General features: G+C 45.8%; 1 protein-coding gene across 1 annotated transcript in view; it reads right to left on the bottom strand.

Moving 5' to 3' along the window:
- Nucleotides 1–733: 733 nt before the first annotated feature.
- Nucleotides 734–16,546, bottom strand: part of TTC3 (tetratricopeptide repeat domain 3) — a gene marked incomplete at both ends in the record, with an annotated part of 107,285 nt that continues 91,472 nt past the window's right edge. The window contains 9 exons of the mRNA XM_080696452.1: nt 734–808; nt 1,997–2,089; nt 6,265–6,391; nt 8,048–8,400; nt 9,695–9,880; nt 10,926–11,027; nt 11,545–11,635; nt 14,023–14,123; nt 15,396–15,492. Coding sequence (XP_080552578.1) covers nt 734–808; nt 1,997–2,089; nt 6,265–6,391; nt 8,048–8,400; nt 9,695–9,880; nt 10,926–11,027; nt 11,545–11,635; nt 14,023–14,123; nt 15,396–15,492 — 1,225 coding nt within the window. The remainder of the gene's footprint in view (nt 809–1,996; nt 2,090–6,264; nt 6,392–8,047; nt 8,401–9,694; nt 9,881–10,925; nt 11,028–11,544; nt 11,636–14,022; nt 14,124–15,395; nt 15,493–16,546) is intronic.

The raw sequence follows: 16,546 nt of genomic DNA on the forward strand, positions 1-16,546 counted from the left end.
ATTTTTAAATGATAAAAATTAGACGCTTTAAAAACCTATGGGGTGGCCTGGAGAAGCGCCTCAGTGGCAGTCACAAGGCCAGAGTTCAATCCCCAGCACCACAAGGAAAAAACACACATGGGAAGGAATGAATGACACACCAAAGCACATGAGCCTCCATGAGAAGAGATGCCAATCTTCTGGTCCGTATCAGCCAGTATTTTAACATTAACCTCAAATTTTTAAACTGTGACTTGTGTAAGCCCTCTTTTAAAATGCAGAATTTTAGGAGAAATGTAAGCATATTTTCAGAATACTGAATTTTACAAAAATTGTTAAGGTCAGTATCATCTCTCTTGTAGAACTACTAGACACAAAACACAAAGGGATCATGGGAACCTGACCAGGTTAAGAATTCTTCTAATTCGAGTACTGCTTCAAGGGGCTCACAATACTTCCCCAGAGAAGCTCCGTGTCAAAGAGCTCTCACAACAATCCCAAAACGCGACATGGAGTGACACGTCAGGCGTCTGCCACCGTGGGATCACTGACGTGTTTAATCAGAAAGGAGGAGTTACTCAGAATCAACTCCATTAAAGATGTCCACTTTGAGAGACTCAAACGTTTGCTTTTTATGCCACAAATGAAGGATGTGATTGTTATCTGAGTTCAGCACGTGGGTGATGCTTTGAGCAGCAGGAGGGCGGTCCCTGGCTTGCACGATGGGCTCGCGTGCCCAGGAAGGAAGCGCGGGCTACTCTTCCGAGCGGAGGTCACCGGTGCGGCAGGTGGGGCACTCAGTTTGCCCTTTAAGCCACTGCTTAATACACTGAAAAGAAGGAGAGGGAATTAGTGCCTCGGGACCACATGGGGCCTTTTCTGCTGCACCTCTGGACTCCTTGCCAGGCAAGGCTAATGTCACCTCCAAGCTTGGCAGGACCCAGAACCACGCACTGATACCACGGACACTGATGCCTGTGCTCAGGCCAGGAGTGTGGACAAAACTGCAGCCTCGAATAATCCTGCTAAGAATCAGGTCCAGGGATACCCTGGGCCTCTCGCCTGCTCCCGGAGGGTGGCTAGCCCCGCGCCCCGCCCCAGCTGCTCCACTACAGTGTCCTGACTTGTAGAGGACAGCATATTCAGGACCCTTGGACTCCTCCATCCACTCATTAGTCCAGCCCGCTGCCTGGCCCTGGTCCTTGCTTGTGAGCATCCCACCAGCCTCGTGCTGGGATCCCTGCTGCTTGAGGCTGAGTGCAGGGAGCTGGAAAGACCAGACTTGGGACTCCTCACCTGAACAAGGCAGACCACGCAAAAGACAATCTGCAAGCTTTCTCCGTCCCTTCTGTGAGTAAATGAATTTTCCTCTTATCAGGGGTGAGTCACCACAGCAGAGACCTGCCCTGCCCTAGGCCAGCAGCAGGGACGCAGGAGGAGTGCTCACAGCACCCAACACACCACGGCAGTTAACACGCACATTCTGGAAGGTGTGAACCGCAATCTCCAGGATCAGTACAAGGTATGCTAATGCATTTAGGTCTCCTCCTTCACAATCACGGTGAAGCAGTGTGAAACACTGAACGCCAACTGCTGCACTGCTATTTACCGCTATCCGCCACTATTTGCTGCCATCCATTGCTATCCACCGCTATTTGCCGCTATTTGCCGCTATCCACTGCTATCTGCTGCTATATCTGCTGCAATCTGCCGCTATCCACTGCTATCCGCCACCGCTATCTGCTGCTATCCACTGGCCACGTGAGAAATCGCCTTTAAGGCATAGTCATTGCCTTGACTCTCAGCACCCACACAGCCAAGGATGTGACTGTTTTCTGCAGAGCCATGTCCCCCGCTCAGGACCCCATGGCCCCCTCCTCAGCACATCTTTGAAAAAGAGCGAACACTGACGTGCAGGTTTACAAAGAAAATGCTTTGGAAATACAAGTATGATGCCTAGAACACAATTTCTGTTTTTATTTTCAGAACACTTGGTACTCATAACTCATGGTCTTACCCCTTTGTGAAACTTGTGCCCACATTTTAGCAGGCGCACATTTTTTGATTTGAACACCTCATGGCATATTTCACAGGCGTTTCCATCTGGTGCCTGCAGAAACAAACGTATTTAAGTCATAAAGAATACCTAAATTTCTTTTTATGACAAAACTTCATGACTCAGGACATGAGTGACTTTCAAACATTTTTTGCCACAGAGGGTGGCAAACTCTTTCCAATGACTACTGCACAGACTAAGGAACTGATTTATCTTTAAATAGTGTATCTCAGCCAGGTGTGGTGCACACCTGTAATCCTAGTACTTGGAAGGCCAAAACATGATCACAGCTTCCAGGCTCGTCTCAGCAACTCAGAGACCCTCAGTAACTTAGCAAGACTGTAGGACTGAGAGTGCAGCTCAGAGGCAGAATGCCCCCGGGCTCAATCCCCAGTGCAAAAACAAAAAGTATTTCTTTTTTTTTTTTTTTTTTTTTTTTTGGTGGTACTGGGGTTCCTGGAAGCCCTTCTACCTCTGGGCTACACTCCCAGACCTATTTTCTGTATTTTTGAAACAGGGTCTCTTAAGCCAGCGGGGCTGGCCTCGATCCTCCTGCCTCTGCCTCCCAAGCGCAGGGATTACAAGCGTGCGCCACCACGCCCGGCTCAAAAAGTATTTCTTAAGAAAAAAACATAAAAAGTAATTTTGAAGTTCTAATTTTCTCAGAGAAAACAATGTTTTTTAATGGCTACCATATTTATTTTCAGGTGGAGCATTACAAATCCCTATATATCCCATAGCAAACTTGAAGTGTGGTATTAGTACTAATTTGTATTATTACTTGTATTAATATTACAAGTTAATCGTTAACCTAATTACCAAATGCTTTTTGTGTGTGTGTGTGTGTGTGTAGCACTGGGGGTGGAACCCAGAGGCTCTCTACCTCCGGGCTATACTCCTAGACTTATTTTATTTGGAAACAGGGTCTCACTAAGTTGCTGAGAGCCTTACTCAGTAGCTGAGGCCGGCTTCGAATCCGTGCGATCCTCCTGTCTCAGCCTCCCAAGCACAGGGATTACAAGCGTGCGCCACCACGCCCGGCTGAGGCTGGCTTTGAACCTGTGTGATCCTTCTGTCTCAGCCTCCCCAAGTGCGGGGATTACAAGCGTGCGCCACCACGCCCGGCCCGAATGGTGATTTAAATGATGACAAATCTTACAACAGACTAGTGTGTGCCCAGATATGATGATGGAGGCCCAGCATTTCTCTGACATGGAAAGCCGGTCAGAACAGACGCTGAACAAAGCACAGGTGCAAATGGTGTTTATCAGGCAGCTGAGCTTTTTTTTTTTTTTTTGGTGGTACTAGGGGTGGAACTCAGAGGCTTTCTACCTCCGGGCTATACTCCCAGACCTTTTTTTGTTTTTTTAATATTTTTTATTTGTAAACAGGGTTTCACGAAGTTGGTGAGAGCCTCACTAAGTAGCTGAGGCTGGCTTCGAACCTGTGTGATTCTCCTGTCTCAGCCTCCCAAGTGAGTGGATTACAAGCGTGCGCCACCACGCCCGGCTAACTGAGCTTTTTAAAAATAAAGAGAACGTGTATCTGTGGTGGTGCCTAGAAAAACATCTGATGAGATACACAACACAAGCCAGGCTGCTCTCATCAGGATCTTCTATGAAAACGGACTACTTGTGCAAATCAAAAGAAAACAAGCCAATGGCTCCAGCAGTGAACATCACGGCTAGGAACCGTGTGGAAGCTGCCCATGGAGCCGGAGGCAGGTGGATGGAAAGCTCTGGCTTCCAGCATCAGGCTGCTGAGCCGAGCGCTTTCTAGGTGACAGTGGATACCAGGCGCCGCCTAGACCCCAGGCACCAAGCTCCCCCAAGGCTCAGAGCCTCCGTTCCGCCTTGTCTCTTGACTCTGAGCACCATGAAGACAGGGGATGAGTCTTTTTTTTTTTTTTTTTGGTGGTACTGGGATGGAACCCAGGGGCCTTCTACCTCCAGGCTACAGTCTCAGACAGACCTATTTTATATTTTATTTAGAAACAGGGTCTCACTAAGTTGCTGAGAGCCTCACTAAATAGCTGAGGCTGCCTTCGAACCTATGCGATCCTCCCGTTTCAGCCTCCCAAGCACGGGGATTACAAGCGTGTGCCACCACACCCAGCTTACTTTACTTTTTATTTTGAAACTGGGTCTTATTAAGCTGAGCAGGACTTGAGTTGTGGAGTGTGGCTGTGAACCTGCGGTCCTCCTGCTTCAGCCTCCCAGGTCCTGGGATTACATATTTGTGCCACCACGCCTGGCTCAGTTTGTTTGTTGAGATGGGGTCTCACTATGTTGCCCAAACTGGCCTTGAACTTGTGATCATCCTGCCTTAACTTCCCAAGCAGCTGGGAACACAGGTGTGCACCACCACACACAGCTTCAGGGGTCTTTAAGTGCTCTTTGTATTTTATATTGTAAGCATGTATTACTTTTATAATTTAAAATATTTAAAAAGTGCTCTATCTGTGATTATCAATCCCAGTGTGAACACACATTTTTCTTTCTTATATACCTGGTGAAGTGTAAGGAATCAACTTAGTTATTACCACCTCTAGTGAAGCAGTGAGATCTCTCCCTCAGGTGACCCTTGAGGCGGGGCGGCCAGCGACACAGGCTTGTGGCTGAGGGGACCCTGTGAACTCTGCCTGGCTAGAGTCCTGGAGGAGTAACCCAGGGGACCTCCCACAGGCACTGCAGGAAGGCCTGGGGCCCACAAGCTCCCTCGCTGGGGTGAGGCTGGGGCTACGACCCTGTGGCAGCTGAGTGTATTTTGTGTGGTAACTCCAAAAGACAGGAGAAAGTACAACATACACAGGAGGAATCAAAACAAGTGTACAAAAAGACTTGAAGCTAGCTCAAGTCAACTAGTGCTCTTAGTGTGATCTTGGATTGCTGACTCCCTGCTGAGAACGCGTCAGGGTCTCAAAGCGTGCTGGAGCTCCTCTCAACCAGTACCAGCAGGTCGGCGTGCCGAGGACCAGTGGAGTCAAAAGGCCCACTCTGAATTACAGCCATGCCTTCAGCCCAGCAAATGCTGCTGAGCTGCATCAGCCTTTTTGTGATCTGATTTCTTTATTATAAAATGCAGAGAACTACAAGCGCCTGATCAACTCAGATTACAGAGGTAGTAGCATTTTAAAAATGTCCACGCAGCCGGATGTGGTGGGGCATTTGGAAAGTTGAGACAGGAGGGTTGTGGTTTGTGGACAGTCTCAGCTACTTAGCGAGGCCCTTTGCAACTCAGTAAGACCCTGTTTCAAAATAAAGAATAAAAAATAGGGCTGGGGTGTGGCTTGGAGGTAGACTGTCCCTGGGTTCTATCCCTAGCACTGCTAAAAAAAAATAGGTCCTATGTAAGTGTAAATAACTCCAAACAGCTTCAACAGCACAGCAAACTCAGGCATGTTTCTCTCTTTCCAGCGCCCTCCCAGGCACTTGAAGGCAGAGGCAGGGCGGCGGCCAGCCGATCCTGAGCACAGCGCTGCCCCAGCACCACACGCCAGGATTTCATTCACAGACAGCCTGGCAGGCAGACGGGCAGTTGTTCCCTGGCCCACGGTGGTGCTAAGTGATGCAGCCCAACTATGCAACCACTAAGCCCCTATTACAAAGAACACAATTATTGTTTTCTAACTAGTCTGAATATTGTATTTCAAAAAAAAAAAAAAATCAACATCTGCAAACCAGGGTGGGAGAGAGGGGCCAGCCCCCGGCGCGGCCAGGGCATCTCTCTGCTCCGGCCCCACGCCTTCCTCAGAGTCATTCAGTGCTTTTCATAGTGGACACCTCAGATACAGCAAAATCTGTTTTCTAATTTAGGATCAAATAAATTAGGTCGAGAAGTGAAAAGAATGGGGCTGAGCCGTGGATGAGAAATTCCGTCTCCTCCCTGTTCTCATTGGCATGCAGTGCTAGCTGCGCTCTATGCACAATGCCCCCGGGGCCGTGTCTCTGCCTTGCTTCCCTGGTGGCGGCCCTGGGAGGACCTGCTCACGGAGGCCGCAGCGGCCTCAGACGTCCTCCGGCCCGCTCCCGAGTGCGGCCAGCTAACAAGGGGGCGGGCGGAGAGCACAAGAAGGAGGCAAAGTCAGCTTCCTAAAAGCCAGACCATCTGCAGTCCTTAGTAATGGCTTTCTACATTTTGCTGAAGCTTTTTGATTTTTAAAAACAATTTTCACACTGTGTCAATAAATAAGAATGAAATGGGCTATTTTATTGCATCTGGTGAAATACCTTTGTCGTCTTCTGCTCATCTAGAATGTGTTCTGTCACGGTCTGGACAATCTCACCAACGCTCAGTCCTGAGAATGAGCTCTTGTTTTTGCTTCGAACTTTCTTAATAAACCCAGCAAGCTCGGTGCTGAAAGGGAAAGTGAGTAGTAAGCGACAACAGAAAGTTAAGTTTTCTTCTGCTAAGAAATACTATGTGCCAGCTGGGTGTGGTGGCGCACACTTATAATCCCCGCGCTTGGGAGGCTGAGACAGGAGGATGGCACAGGTTCAAAGCCAGCCTCAGCTACTTAGAGAGGCTCTCAGCAACTTAGTAAGACATTGTTTCCAAATAAAAAATATAAAATAGGTCTGGGAGTGTAGCCTGGAGACAGAAGGCCCCTGGGTTCCATCCCCAGTACAAAAAACAAACAAAACAAAAGACAAACTATGTGCCAACATTAGTCCAGCAGCTCAACCCACAAACAGAAAGTGATCTGCAGACCACAGGGCAATCAATAACTGTGTATGGAAAGCAGAGCTATTTTAAAGCAGTCACTCCACATGGGTTTATGCAGAAATCACTGAATGATTAGATACACCATTAGTCCTAACTTAAAACCAAAAAATACCATGCGATTCAAGAAGAAACTAGTTTTGTAGATTTTTTTTCCCTTGAAAAAATCTAATCAACAGCAAAGTTCAAAGCCTGAAGTTTCATAAATACCATCAAGTGAGACTTACACCATTAGTCAACAGGAACTTGATATTTGGGATACTACATTCCAAATATTTTCACATTCAGAAAATCAAGACAAATTTCTCTTTGATTTTTTAAAGTGCCAAATTTAATCAAGACTGCAAACAATTTTATTTGTAGGGTACTTCTGGTAATTACAACTTAAAAATTTTTTATAATTAACCGGAGTAACTGTTATTGAGAGAACTTACGTTTCTCAAACTTAGGCAGGGCAAAGTATGTCCATATGCAGACAAAATATACTTTTCAAATGGGTTCCACTGAGAGATGTAAAATATTAGTTTTGGCCAATCACATTTTAATGACTACTTGGTTTCCAAGTTTCAAATGTAAAGCCTGCACTTAACGCTGTCTTAGGGAGATAAGAGGGTGGGTACAGAGGGCCAGTTCCCTGTGTGGAGTCCTCGCATCTGAGATGCCTTCAGGTGCTCACCTCTCCCCTTTCCTGGGCCAACTTGGAGAACAGAAGCCAGGGCGGGCTGGGAGATGCAGGAACATCTGCTGGCAGCCATCCCACCTGGCTCACAACTCTGCAGCGCCTCCCCAGGCCCACGTGGGTTCCTTAGGATACATCCACATACCTTACTATGAATCTCAGTCTAGTCTTTTTAACCTCACACCTCTAACAAGTCAGAGGTTATCGACAAGGCGTAAGCTGTTGCTGCCTTCTTTGCTTTATAGGATAGTTCTCTCCCAAACAATGCAAACTATTATTCTACAGGTCACTTGACTCTGAAACAACTGGTGCTGGGGAGTGTTCAGATCGCATCAGAATCTTAGCAAATTACCTTGGCTTCTGGTGAGCACTGATTACAATGGTAGAGTGCTTGCCTAGAATGTATGAGGACCTGGTTTCAACCCTAATACAGCATAAAAAATACAAAAACAAAACCCCACAAATGCTCACCTCAGTGTTGACAAAAAGTAGTAGTATAGTACCTGTCTTTCTGATGAAAACTACAAGTCCCTGGCTGCCATGATTTTATCTGATAGGAAATAACCGTTCAATGGTGTATTTAGTAGAACACAGACATGTCGTATTCATACCTGCTGTGACACGGGAATATCGCTGACAGGTGCTCAATGACACTGCTGAGTGGCTCTTTTGGTGACTGTCCGGGAGGAGGAGCATGCTCGGGAGCAACAGGCAGTTTCTCGTCGGCCGCAGGGCTTGGCTGGGATGGAGCTGCTGCTGGGCCGGCTGCCACAGGCTCTGATGGTGAGGCGGCTTCAGGCTGAGCAGGGGGCGACCCAGGCAACAGGGCAGGAACCTCCTCCGGACAGTCACCAGCAAAGAGCAGACCGGCATCCGCGTCAACGGCTCCAGCTGTACCGCTTCCAGAAGTCACCGGCCCTTGATCTTCATGGCTGGAAAACTCAGGGGGCATCTGAGGGTCAATCTGCGAGAAACACATCACAGTACCTGGATCACTTAGGGTTCACCTAGAATTAAGGAAGCAACACCCAAGGGCAGAGAGACTGGTGCGTGTGCATGACTGTGGGAGTATACAGGAAACCTCAATACAATAACTTTCTTTCTTTTCTTTTGTGGTGCTGGGGTGGAACCCAGGGGCCTTCAACCTCCAGACTACACCCCCGACCTATTTTATATTTTATTTAGAAACGGGGTCTCACTAAGTTGCTGAGAGCCTCACTAAGTAGCTGAGGCTGGCTTTGAACCTGTGCGATCCTCCTGTCTCAGCCTCCCAAGAGTTGGGATTACAAGCATTGCGCCACCACGCCCGGCTTTCTTGTTTTAAAGAATTGCTAGGCAGGTGTGGTGGTGCATGCTTGTAATCCCAGTCCTTGAGAGGCTGAGACAGGAGGATTGCAGTTTCGAGGACAGTCTCAGCAACTAGTGAGGCTCGTCAATCTAGCAAAACCCTGTTTCCAAACAAAAGTAAAACAGGGCTGGGGTATACGCTGGAGGTAGATGCCCCTGGGCTCAGTTCCCAGGACCACATAAAAAAAAATTGCTGATTACAACCGAGTTAAAACAAGGGCAGATTTAGGGTGTCTAAATCAAACTCTCTAAATGAGACCATTTCACCTGCTCACTGGTCCTCCTTCAGCCTCCACCTCAACACTCGCCCCTTCCCAGCTACACCTGTCGGCCGATGACAACCCGCTGTGCTCACACTACCAGAGCCGTGTCCACTGTACCAAGGCTGAGTCCTTGCAGCGTGGACCTGGCTGTGTTCTGCGGGCTCCAGCTGAGGCCCCGGCACGTCTTCCTTGTGGTCCTCACCCTGGCCAGGCCCTCAGTGCTACAGTGCCTTCTGATGTCCCCTAGGCCTGCCCCCACCACATGCCACCCATGCCACGGGGCGCCTGCTCCTTCAGGCCTCAGTGGCTGGGGTCCTGCCAAGTTAAGCCCGCTTTGTAAAGTCTCTAGAATATTTTCCTGAGATCTGATTTGCAGACTCACCTCTGGGCAATCCAAAGTGCAGGTGTGGACACGCACTCCCCCACGCTGTGTGTGTTACTGGGAATTGATCCCAGGGGCATTCTTCTGCAAGCTATCCTCCCAGACCTTTTTAAAGTTTTTTGTTGTTTTGAACCTGGCCATCACCAGGTTGCTGAGCCTTGCTATACTTCTGAGGCTGTCCTAGAGCCTGTGATCCTGTCTCAGCCTCCCAAACACTGGGATTACAGGAGTGCACCATGCCCAGCTCAATCCAAACTTCTAAACACCTGAATGTGTTCAGAACCAGCTCCAGCACCGCTCCCCAGCCCCTCCCGCCAGGGCCCACTCTGAACTTCTGCGCAGTCATACAGCGCCCAGTCAAGAGCAGCAGTTTGTTCGTCTCTCCCTCCGAAATCCCTCTCCCACCTCTTCTCTTCCCTCCATCTCTGCTGCTGCCCCCTCACTGGACAAGGCTGACGGCAGGAAGTGAATAACCGGCCAATGGAAGGCACGCCGGCCCCTCATTCCCTCTCCACACTGCCGTGCAGCTGGTCTTCAGTAGGGCACGGACCTGATGTATGCCCTTCGTGGAACCTCCTTAGGAACAGCCCAAACTACTTAACGTGGCTTAGAAACAAGGCCCTCTGGGTCTCAACAGAGTATTTTATTTAGTTCAAGGGGTCCCACTTTTTCACCCCTAAGACATTTAAGATGGAAGAAACTGGTTGTCTAGGTTGAGTTGATCTAATGCAGATGGCAGAAGGGCTACGGGGAAGGTGAGATGCGGGTGAGGGTGGGGTTCAGGCCAGCAAACAGTGCAGGCAAAGGTCTGGCTAGAGCAGGAAGGTGCAAATCTGATGTTGGGGGAAAGTCTTTTTCATTTTTATATCTAGGAATTAATATAATCCTTGGTGGTTACAGCAGAGAGGGCCTGCTTGAATCACAGCACCTGTTACTCGTATTACTTGTTCAAACATACACCACCGCCGCCGCCGCCAGCACCCAGAAAAAGAAAGGAGACGGGCTGAGGTCCACGAAGACAAAGACAGACCAGCAAGGCGTTTGCCTCAGTCCTTCCCAAGGAGCGGAAGTGGAGAGACTCATCTATTTTCATAAGAATGTTTAAAGCTTAAAACTGGAGCTGGGCATGGTGGCAGATGCTCATCATCTCAGTACTTGGGAGGCTGAGACAGGAGGATGGAAGGTTCGAAGCCAGACTCAGCAACTCGTGACACTGTTTCCAAATAGTAACATGAAAAGGGCTGGGGATGTTGCCCAGAGGCAGGATGCGCGCGCGTGCGCGCGCACGCACACACACACACACACACACACACACACACACACACACACACGGTCACACGGTCAACTGCTGGCACCAATAATGAAAACATCAAGGCAACTGTTAATCCATCCCATTCCCAAAAAACACTGACAACAATAATGACCAGTTAATAAAGAAACTGTGGTTCACTGTGTTCTCTTCTTCAAAAGAGAAAGAAAGAAGACCCAAAGACTCACTATGCCATAAGCAGGAAGCGAGAGCTCAGCAATCTGCACTTTAGGAAGGTCACTCAGCCGAGCGCCATTCTGAACAGCTTTAATTTGATCTTCATACTGAGACTATGGGCAGAAAAGAACATGTGAAGTTTTTCTAACAAAGGCCAAGAGAAAAGCATAATTTCTAATGAACAATTTTTAAACTAGACATTACAAATGGTCAATAATTTCCAAAAAACATAACTTAAGATCTGCAAAGTATTAAGAGTTGTTCTCTTTTGTAAGAAAATACGCTCGAAGTGAGACTTCATTAATAAGAGTGTTCTAAAGCCCTAACAAATATCTAATTTTATAAACCAAGCAGGGTCTATTCCTACATTTTTTTGTGGTCCTGCTTCCAAATAAAATATAAAATAAGTCTGGGAGTGTTGCCCTGAGGTAGAAAGCCCCTGGGTTCCACACCCAGTACCATCAAAAAAGAAAAGAAACTATCATTAATTTTATTAAAAACATGCAGCTGTAACAAAAATATATTATTACCATTAACAGTTCAAAAAGGAAGTTTAAATATGATACTAGCCTCCCGAGAATTAAAACATCATAAAATTTCACCAGAACTATAAAATATTTTATAACTTACTTTTGCATTCTCAATTTCTTTTGTAACATTAGAAAGAAATGATTCCCATGAATGTATATCAGACTCCATATCAGGATACGCTGCAGAATCACTGCAAAAGTATAAAAATATGACACTCCTTAATCACCATGTTAGAAACTTAAAGAATTAAAAGCATTTAAATACAAATGAATAAACACTTAAACATGAGTAAAAAAGATATTTAATAAAGACACACACATACACACACTCACACAAGAAAACCCAGTTAAAAAACTGTGTATCTTGCAAACTTGTCACTCACTGGACACCTTAGGAGATTTTAATTATTGATACAACAAACAACAAAAAACCTTCAAACTGGTGGGTATATATTACTCTTTGAATTTCAGTTTCTTTCCACAAATCTGAAAATTTGACCATTCTTTATTTTCTGTCTTCATTTTTTTTTTTTTTTTTTTTTGTACTGGGGGTTGAAGCCAGAGGTAGTCTACCTACAACTACCACCCTTTTAACTTTTGAAAAAGGATCTCTTCAAGTTGCGATGGGCTCACTAAATTGTTAAGGCTGGCCTTGAACATGTGACCCTCCTGAATCAGCTTCCCAAGTACTGGGATTATAGGGATTCAGTGGTGGGCTGGCTCATGCCTTCATCTTTAATATTAAAGTCTGACTTTGCATTTAAAAAGAATGTTAAAAAGACAGCCTGGACCATTCAAATAAAACTTAAATCCCCACCTTGCTGGAAAAACTAAAGGAAGAGGTCTGACTGACTAAACTTATGACCTCAGAACTTCATCAATGTGGTGTATTGAAAGTGACACAAATATACTACTCCTAACTGAGAAGATAAGTAACACCATCTGTGACTGTCATTCCCCTTCTACATCTTTAAAAAACAATCAGAACTTACTTCTACATTTCTTCTCTTTTGCTGTCCTGGGTGGAAGCAGCAGAGTTAGCAGAGCATCCCCAAAGAGAATCTACACTACTACAACGTTTAATGAAAGGAAGCTGGGCTGGGCATGGTGGTGACACCTGTGATCCCAGCACTCGAGAGGCCAAGAGGACCAGAGTTTAGAGGCCAGTCTCAGCCAATGAGTGACACCCTCAGCAACTTAGCAAGACCTTGTTTCAATTTAAAAAAAGAAAAAAGTGTCATTTCAATTGTATACAACGAGTATTTAAAAGAGGTGTTTAGACACTGCTAGGTCTACTTTTGTGTGTGTGTGTGTGTGTGGTACTGGGAGTAGTGAACCCAGGGGCCTTCTACCTTCAGGCTACACTCTCAGATCTATTTTATACTTTATTTGTAAACAGGGTCTCACTAAGTAGCTGAGGCTGGCATTGAACTTGTGCGATCCTCCTGTCTCAGTGCTGGGATTACCAGCGTGCACCACCATGCCTGGCTAAACACTATGAAGTCTAAACCTCAGCTGTACTAGTACTGTGAGCTGAAGTGGCACATTCACTCACCTTTTATCAGGTAAGGTTTCCAATGAAAACAATAAATCTTGAAGAAGAAAGCACTCTACACTAACACTGTTTCCTCATTACACTCACCATCTCTGATTCATATCTAAGGGTCTGAAGTGTGAATAAAACAACAAGGAAACACTGAGATTAAAAATGCAAAACTGTGTGCAAAGCACGAGCCCTCCAGAGAGGCCAGGCGGGAGCTCAGTGGTAGAGCACTCGCCTGGTGTCAGAGGCCCTGGGTTCATCTCCAGCACTAAAAACACAAATGGGAAACGGACCCTAGAGAAGAGCGACGTGTGAGGCTGAGGAACACCCCCAGGAATGTCAGTCCTATTCTACAAACAAAGCAAAACAAACAAAACGGGTAAGGATTATGGAGAACTGAAAAAATCGAATACACACAGATATCTGTCAGAGTAACATCACCATACTCTGCCATGGAGACTGTTACATTTATAGAAAGCAACTGGGAAAAACGTTCAAAAAACCTTGAAAATACAGTGTTTGTTGCCAAACTTTTTTTGCATAAAAATGACAATGTGCATACAGGCGCAACTCTAGACGCTGAATAGAGAGCAGCACGGTAGCAAAATCTTCAAACTACTCCACTTCTGTGGTGTTTGAGAAATCATAGCATGTTCATATGCTGGAATACTCTTCAACCTTTAAACACCAGGCTGAAGAACTTTATTACCAGTATTTCTTGCAGGACATTGGCACATATCTTAATCCTCGTACTTGGGAGGCTGAGATAGGAGGATTGCAGAAAATAGAAGTTAACTCAACTTTTTTCCAAGTACTTGATGAATTTATCTCAGAATGTTAACTAATCAACATTTCCACTCAGAATTATGGATAATTTTTAAAAACCACTTGTTTGTATGTTTTGGGTTTTCCACAACTGAACATGCATCAAATGTGTAATTAATGAAAACGAACGGTCCTGGCAGGCGAGGCTTCCCACCAACGCTCCGGATGCCATTTCCTACAGTAGGGAAGAGCCGCGGGCGGCCAGGCTACCTGCTCGTTAGCTGGAGGGTCTTCAGGTAGGCTTCTGCTTGCGAGGCCATGGCCTGTAACTTGTGTACTTGGCTCTCCTTCCAGTTTTCCAGCACAGACACCTGCCCGGAGATCAGAGGACGGTTAAGTATTGCACACTGGAAAGCCTGGACCTACTGTGAGGACTGACATCCTGAACCACCTTCCAGTGTCTCCTAAGTGAGGTAAGTGGCGGAATCAACAGACCTGGACCAGGTCACAATGCCACCCAGGGGAACGTAAATTAAAACGGTAGTATCCTAAACAGAGTAGTATGATGACACTAAGATCACATGCTGTGCTCCTTTCGCAGGCAGGAAACTGCACGTGGCTTTCAACTTAAACCATCTACTAGAACAGAGCCAGGTGAGCTTCGCACACACACAGAGTGTGTTGTTACCTCCAGTTCTGTCCTGGGGAGGAGAGGCCCAAGGAGTAAAACTGAGGCGGTGCCTTCTCAGTCAAAAGAGAAACTGCTCTCAGCACCTATGTGAAAATCCTCTGGGGTACGCTTTCAAAATTTTGGCTTCCTCTTAAACCAAATGGCCATTTTTGCAAGAATCACTAAAACAAATGTACAATATCCTTGTTTTAATCCAGCTGTCATGAACCTCAACAGGGTCCTCCAGGAAAACCTGGCCAGGTGGTGGTAAACGTGAGGTAAGCACAGGTGGGGAACAGGACAGAGCGCGCTTTGCCCTTCTCCCTCTCCTCTCCCCAGAAGCACCTGCACAGTCCGTACTTCACCGAAAAGCCTAATTATGTGCAGATTGCATGAATTAATCATTTATTTCCCTAGAATAATCAGATATATGACAATAAATATCATTTTTCTCAACTAGAAAAAGATAGACAACCATGTTTGAGAAACTCAAGAAAATAAAGGCAGATGCCGTCATTTTCACTGTCTCAATAGTCTCAGCTAGTGCGCTCATACTGGATAAGTGCTTCCAGGGGAAGAGAAACTATATTCTTAAGAAGAAGGTTATTTTCATTTGCTTTTCTGGGACTGACAAATGTTTTATGGCTGTCTATTTCACTCTACATCACCTGATTAAGTATGATGAAGCTATTCTGAGTACAATATGGAAATGACGAACTATACTCTTAAACAAAAAAAGCAGGTCACAAAATTGGATGTAGATTAAGAGTTCATCCACATACGAACATGAGCATAAAAGGTAAAAAGGTGTAGGGAAGGAATCTGAGGGACGCAGGACTCTGGTGGTAGGATATCCCTCACACCTCCACACTTCCCAGTAATACTGTTATGTCCCGTATGTAAGTCAAGAAACACGAAAGCAACCAAAGGACCGTCTTCCATGTCCACCAGTCGCCACAGGGCGTGCACGCACCTCGGCTGCCACGGCTCTTTGTTGACTCTCTTCAAAAAGCTCTTTCCCTTTCTTTATGCACTCTTCTATTTTCATTTTCTCGGTTGTAAATGTATTACTGGAAAAGTTAAAAGAACAACAATAACAAAAAACCCTCGAAAACAAATCCACGCAGTGAAATTTGATCTGCTTCAAGCAGATCAGCTTTGAAACCAAGCCATTTCAAAGCCTGAGTATGCACTTCCTGCCTCACCAGTCTTAAGAGGGCAGGTACAGCACCACCTGGCGGTTCTGAGAAACTTCCTAAGACATCCCTCATCATTCCAGCCGAAACACTGTTTGACGCATATTATAAAGGAACGATCCAAAGGAAAAAAGTGACCTGTACAAAGCTGTTCACGGCCATCACAACTAAAAAGTAAAACTGCAGCTAAATGTGCAGTAAAGGGCTGCTTTTTAAAATGGCGGCCATGCACCATGAGGGCAACAGAAATCGCATGTCAAACAGTATGAGATAAGAAAAGCAGAATACAACTGCTTACCACCGATACGGTTACTAGTACGTGAAAACATAAGCATGTCAATTCATAGATTGAAAGGAGACTTTCTATAGATTCATGGTAAGATTACCTGGTGAACCTACAGTTACAGAGCAGCAAGCACAGTAAACTACATTCTATGGCTGACACTAGTATTTCAGTAGCACAGTTTTAAAAACTTTTTGTGAGGCTAGGGACTGAACTCAGGACCTCACACACGCTAGGCAAGTGGCTGCACCACTGAGTTACACACCCAGAATTCCCCTCCCAAAAAGACTTGTGGGTGTGGTGCTAGGGATTGAACCCAGGGGTACTCTACTTCTGAATGATACCCCAGCCAAAAAAGTGTCTAAGTTGCTTAAGCTAGCCTTGAACCTGCAACCTCTCTGTTTCAGCCTCCCAGGTACTGGGATTACAGGCATGCACCATCACACCTGGCCCCAAAAGTTAAAAAAAAAAAAAAAAAAATTTAGTTTCAAGTTAATTCAAGAAAATAAAAAGGAGTAAATGATAAAGAGTAAATCCAAGATTTTTAAAAATATTGACAAGAAATAAAGGTAGTAAAATGAACTACTTAGTTAAGAAACATAAACAGCTTGATAATGAAATAGAAATAAATAAAATACACATAAT

Source organism: Muscardinus avellanarius, assembly GCF_963383645.1.
Source record: "Muscardinus avellanarius genome assembly, chromosome: 5".
NCBI lineage: Eukaryota > Metazoa > Chordata > Mammalia > Rodentia > Gliridae > Muscardinus > Muscardinus avellanarius.